The 6,304-nt window shown below is 33.6% G+C and overlaps 1 protein-coding gene across 1 annotated transcript; it reads right to left on the bottom strand.

The window, feature by feature from the left end:
* Positions 1 to 704: 704 nt before the first annotated feature.
* On the bottom strand, positions 705 to 5,386 carry Cog4 (conserved oligomeric Golgi complex subunit 4). Its single transcript, XM_003707415.3, has 10 exons — positions 5,104 to 5,386; positions 4,829 to 5,026; positions 4,363 to 4,737; positions 4,039 to 4,247; positions 3,777 to 3,972; positions 3,467 to 3,714; positions 3,158 to 3,380; positions 2,819 to 3,085; positions 2,577 to 2,762; positions 705 to 2,513 (listed from the first exon to the last, which is right to left on the bottom strand). Exons 1-10 carry the CDS (start codon positions 5,173 to 5,175, stop codon positions 2,256 to 2,258), a joined length of 2,232 nt encoding a protein of 743 aa, XP_003707463.3. The 5' UTR covers positions 5,176 to 5,386; the 3' UTR covers positions 705 to 2,255.
* Between the last annotated feature and the right edge of the window lie 918 nt (positions 5,387 to 6,304).

Genomic DNA, 6,304 nt, shown 5'->3' on the forward strand with positions numbered 1-6,304 from the left:
TTACAATTTCGTGGAATAATAGCGAACAAAACAAAAAAAGAAGCTTGATAAAAAGGTGCTCTCATACGGAATTCCACAGAAGATTCAAATAAAGGTAATCAGTTCGAGATATTTTGTTGCACACGGAAGTCTAATAGCTAAACTTGATATATGCAGAAAACATTAGTATACAGAATTTATTCGTATAATATTTTATGGGGTGTAGATTTCATCATGGGATTGTGTAAAAATCGGATAATTTTCAATCCTGAGGAGTGGTAAGATAGACAATTGCTAAATTCGAGGCTTCACGGAATGCGAATAATGATGTATGGACATCGTGGGATTTTGACGGAACGATTTTCATGGGATACGAATAATTGGTTTCGTGAGACTTCGTGGGATGGATATAGTTTTCGATCTGGAAAACAGTTTTCAAGCCGCATGGGATGCGGATAGTAACCGTCGCTGTGGGACTTCGTGGAATGCGGATAGTAATCCTGTCAACGTGGGACTTCGTGGGATGTGGATAGTAATCCTGTCAACGTGGGACTTCGTGGGATGGCGGATAGTAATCCTGTCAACGTGGGACTTCGTGGGATGGCGGATAGTATCCTGTCAACGTGGGACTTCGTGGGATGCGGATAGTAATCCTGTCAACGTGGGACTTCGTGGGATGGGGGATAGTAACCGTCGCCGTGGGACTTCGTGGAATGCGGATAGTAATCCTGTCAACGTGGGACTTCGTGGGATGGGGGATAGTATCCTGTCAACGTGGGACTTCGTGGGATGGGGGATAGTATCCTGTCAACGTGGGACTTCGTGGGATGCGGATAGTAATCCTGTCAACGTGGGACTTCGTGGGATGGGGGATAGTATCCTGTCAACGTGGGACTTCGTAGGATGCGGATAGTAATCCTGTCAACGTAGGACTTCGTGGAATGCGGATAGTAATCATCGTGGGACTTCTTGGGATACTAATAGTAACCGCCAACGTGGGACTTCGTGGGATACTAATAGTAACCGTCAACGTGGGACTTCGTGGGACGTGGATGGTTATCAACGTGGGACTTGGTAGGACGCGGATAGCTGTCAACGTAGGACATCGTGGGACATGGATAGCTGTCAACATTGGAAGATATCGCGAATAGCTGATGACGTAGCATTTCGTGGAATTTTGACGTATATGGAAAGAGTCACCGATGGACTCTGTGGAATCTCGTAAAGTTTACTGCCGATTCTTGACCAAGTAGAACATAAACAATTGTAAATGTGGGACTTCGTTATACTTCGTAGGACTTGGAAAAGAGAAGGCTACTTCTAATATTTCTAAATTTAATGAGATAAGAAAAAGCATTAAACTTGAGATGCGAAAAAGATTGCTATGTCTGAACTTCATGGGATAAGGATAATCTCAATGTAAGATTTAATGGTAAATAATAATTTGTCGATATAATAATGTTTGAAACTTTGTAACGCGAAGGATTATTTTCAATCATTCAGGACTTTTTGAAATTGAAAAGAAACGTCAATACGGAATTCCATAAGATGCGAATAGTTTTCAATTTTCTATTTTCGTGGGATCAAAGGATTCAACATGGGACTTCGTGGGATGTTCCTGAAGAAGAGGAGAAACTAGCGCGTCGTAATTTCATTAAGAAGAATGTACAAGAATGAAAAGAAGATACCAGCAATGAAGACTTCGTAATAAGAAAAAGTGAATTGCGCATTTTCGAATTTTGCGGATAGCTAAACAAGGTACCAAAAACTGGGAATAGGTAAGAAGATATTAGTAAAGTAAAAAATTGGTAAAATAAATGTAAATTATGAACACAACTCTTAAAAGACATGAGGTGTATATAATATATAGAAATATGATCCATTTTCCAATAAATTGTTAGGATGAATTTTTACGAAAAATAAATTTTTGCATACGTACAAATCATGTAAAAATAGACTGTGATATTAGACTTAATGGTAGTATGTAAGTATTTTAATTTTCCGTGTACCTAAAAGAAATAAAGAATCAATGTTATCAATGTAGTTTCTATAAAATTTAAATAAAGAAAATGAATTAACCAGCGATGTTGTAATTATGTAAAAAAAAAATGTACAACTTTGAAATTTATCAGTAATAAAGATATTAAAACATATTTATAGTGTATTCGATAAACCATGACATTTAAATTCAAACTATCTTTTATGTTTATTTTGAAAATTTTTTATTTCCATACAAATTACATTATTAGTTAAAGACCGAATAGTACGAAAATTGATTAGAGTTTTAGTCTTTTTATATCTTCCGGGCGAAAATCTATCCTTAAAGAAGCAATTCGTCGAACTTCCGCGGGTGTCAATCTCCATGCTATTGCATCTGCACCGCAGTAATCGGCTAGTTCTTCCACTTTTTCTACGCTTAATATGGTAGCTATTTGCGTTAGACGTGCAAACTTATCGCGTACAGACCAAGAAGTAACTGCAGCTAAATAACTTGCTAATGATCTAATTTCTTTATCAAGTATGAGACCTCCTGCCTAAATTGAATGAAAATTAATTATAAATAGACGTATAAAAACATTTACATATAATCTACATACCCTATTGAAAGTCGACTTTAATACAACTTTTTCAAAACGAGCTGTAACTTCAGCAGTAAGAAGACCAATTAACGCATCGTAATTAGATGTTGTCAGACTTCCTTTAAAACTTTGAAGCAGGCCGTCTAAATGCATGATTAATGTTTGTACAAAAGGCTCTTCCGTTTCGTATCTTAATAAATCATCCTGAAAATATATTCATTTTTTTAAATAGCCAGAGATGACGTATAATCATTATTTACCTCGTTCACGTGATGATCTATCGACAGAAAAGCATCAACCCAAGGCGTAACTCTAGGTTTAACAGCGCTTACGCGTAACTGTTCTAAGCCATAATCTGTAACAGCTCGCAAAATCGACATAACGCCTTTTAAACCAGACAAACAACTATCAATTTTGCCCCTCTCTTTATCTTGCATATTAGGAAATGTGGCATCTATTTCTGTGCTAAGGCTTTTGCACAGTGTCTCAACATATTCGATACTTACATCGGTATTGTTTAGATATGCCTAAATAATGAATAAGTTAGATGTGTAAATGTATATAATTTCGAATACTTTCGAAATTGTAATTAATGTTACCAAAAACATTAAACGAGCGAGTTCGGTATCTGAAGTTTGTAGACGACCGTGTTGAATACTTGTTTGAAGAGCGCTATAAGCTTGAGCCAAATCTAAATATCCAGCTGGATAACCTTGTCGTAATCGATTTCGTAATCTATTTGCAAATTCTCCTTCTAAAATACCACAAGCCATATTAACCACGGCGCATACTCCGTCTATGCTCCAACTCGACATAGAACGCCTGTAAACAATAACAATAGAAAATGAAATCGAAATGTAACAATATAATATCATTTAATGTAACACATAATAAATATCTCTTCACACCTAATACATTTTTGTACTATGAAGAAAACATCGTCAACCATGCTAGATGTTAGCTGATCCTGATCCAAGGTGTCCATCCCCAATGCTTTGCTCACACTTTCTTCGAGAAAATACCTTTCTAAAGCAAGATATGCGCCCAAAAGTTCTTGCATTCCACGTGCTAAATCAGAATTACTAATAATAGTTTCAAATTCATTCATTAAGTTTTTAAACTGTGCGTCGTTTGTTGCACTAATTTCTATATCATTCTGTAATAAGAATTACGTATTTATTTGAAGACTTTGTATCATGGTAGAAACATGAAATTTACCTTAACTCTCCTTTTTAAAAATCGAATGTATAATTCTGCTCGTGAATGCATTATGGTAATTTCTCCTAATAATAAGTCAAATTCTTTAGGATCTGCCCTTTCAGAACTTGGTTTTCGAAGATGATCATTCACCATCTGTATTTTCTTAGATATACATCTGTGCTTCATAAATTCTGCAATAATCTTTTTAGCTTGCCTATTTAAATAGTATTAAGTGATTATAATTAATATAATTTTTCACGAGTAAACACAATTTATGTACCTGTCACATTCTTTTTGCAGAACAGAAATTGTCATTAACAGTCTTCCAGGTCCATAATACGTTTCAATTATTGGTTGATGTATTTCTACGATTCGAGCAATTCCCTCAAATAATAATGTCATAGTATCGGCAAAGATAACCGAAATTCTTTTATCATTACTTTTAATTTCCAAAGCTGCTTTCAAATTTTTTTGTGCCGTTTCGTGTAACTAATATCAAACATTAAAAATTAAATAAAAAACTATAGTTTATAACTTTATTTGCTTTCAATATATTGTTCGCTATATAAATTAACTTATTACAATGTAATAATACATTTATTACCTTTGTACATAAATAACTGCAAAACTTTTTAAGTCCTTCAATATGCATTCCCAATAAAGGAAATATTTTGAAGAACCTTTCAACAGAAGCAAGATCTTCTGACTTGACTGCTTCATCAAATTTATGAGTAACTACGGTTCTAAGTTGCAAAGCAGCTTGTTGTAAAGTAATTAGAGAACTACTAATGCTGGTATGATCCATCAAGATATCTTCAGCTGTTCTTTCTAATAATTGTTGATCCATTGATAGGTAACGATGAACATGCGCAGCTCCTTGCTCGTAGTCTTCATTACGCAATGCCATAGCTACTCCTTCACTGCATAATTGTAAATCAAGAATGTCATTAACGCGTCTTTGACATTCATATACTCTGCTCTATAATAATACAATAATTAAAGGATTAATAACATTCTGCATAGCATGATTAATACTTGAATATGAAAATAAATATTATAGCTTAACCTACCCTTGCTAAATCTAATTGTCTTACTTTAGCGCTGACATTTTTTGCTAAATCATTGGTATGCGCAATCATACTGCAGAATTTTTCTCCTTCTGTACGTATGATGTTAACATTAGGTAAAACTTTGCTTATATTTTGCAGTTTTGCTTCTACATGATACTGTCTTGAAAGTATACCTTCTAAATTTTGTTCTATCCTAATCTGAAAAAATAGTTATTCTTTAAGCGGCTTTACATACATAGTATAAAGTTTATGTAAATATAAAAAGTTTATAAAACCTCATCTTCCTGTAATTTATCAAGTATCTGTGTCAAATTTTGTTCGTTTGGAGATAAATCCATCACACACATTGTATATTGCTCTATTTAAGAACTTGATAAACAGATAAATATTTATTTCAATTCACACAAATTGACAATGATTATAAATTCCAGCAGTGACATATTTTCCAAATTTTCTTGAGTGTTACATGATTTGTAATTATCTCAATTCAACAAAAGATGTAAGTGGAGTGATAATTACTTATTTCGTATAGATATTGTTATTTAATTTCTATATGTATATTTCCTACATATATATATTACATGAATATATACGTTTATATTACTTTATATATATATAAAGAAGATTGTATATATTTTATGTAATAAAAAAAAAAAGAAATACCAATAAATTAAATTTCAAGATGTTAAAGAAAAATTATAAAGAGATTACGATACATTTGTTTAACATTAGTTACATATTTTTATTATAATATAAAATAGAATTGAACGAATAAAAATTGAAAACAACGCTGTTCATGAACATCGATGATTGCCCAATGAAAACGCCTTTAAGGTGTTCAACACATGCATCGAAACGTCCCACGCATCGCGCGTGGTTTCTGTAGGAAGTTGAGTTCTTTTCGCGCATCTTACGCGTTTTCCTGAAGGAAAATGGCTACCAGCTGTCATTTAATCGGAAAGTGTGGCTTATAGAGTGACATAAGATTCAGTGAAAAATTATTTAATGTGTAGAAAACTGCCTGACGCGATGCAATTACATAACGTTGAAATCGTACAGTAGATCGACGCCAATTTTCATCTACATGCGGAACCCGTAAAACCTTCCACAGTGCCATGAAATTCTATTCCGCTCTACTGTTTACAGTTTTTATTTTTCGTCAAACGTATCAGAACTAATGCGTTAACGCTACTTCCACAATTTTTCGATAATTTCAACATTTCGACGGCCACTTTTCGATCGTTACTAATAATTTAACTGCACTACGCATTAAGGGCCGCAAATTTTTTGCCTCACTTACAATTATTATTTTGGGAGCGCATTCATTGATAATACGGTAAAAATATAATCAATAATATTTTTATATGTATAGAATTATAAAAGATACGATCATTTATCTTTCATTATTTCATATTGATAGTCATTCTGTGATTGCACGTCGTAACTTGGTATATGTTTCTTTGACATTTGTAGAAA

The sequence above is a fragment of the Megachile rotundata genome, chromosome 10 (assembly GCF_050947335.1).
Source record: "Megachile rotundata isolate GNS110a chromosome 10, iyMegRotu1, whole genome shotgun sequence".
Taxonomy (NCBI): domain Eukaryota; kingdom Metazoa; phylum Arthropoda; class Insecta; order Hymenoptera; family Megachilidae; genus Megachile; species Megachile rotundata.

Coding starts and splice junctions, on each gene's coding strand:
- Cog4 (XM_003707415.3), bottom strand. CDS start 5,175: ATGTGTGTGATGGATTTATCTCCAAACGAACAAAATTTGACACAGATA. Junction 4,738..4,828: donor GACAATTAGATTTAGCAAGG/GTAGGTTAAGCT, acceptor GTATTATTATAG/AGCAGAGTATATGAATGTCA. Junction 3,715..3,776: donor TTTTAAAAAGGAGAGTTAAG/GTAAATTTCATG, acceptor TTCTTATTACAG/AATGATATAGAAATTAGTGC.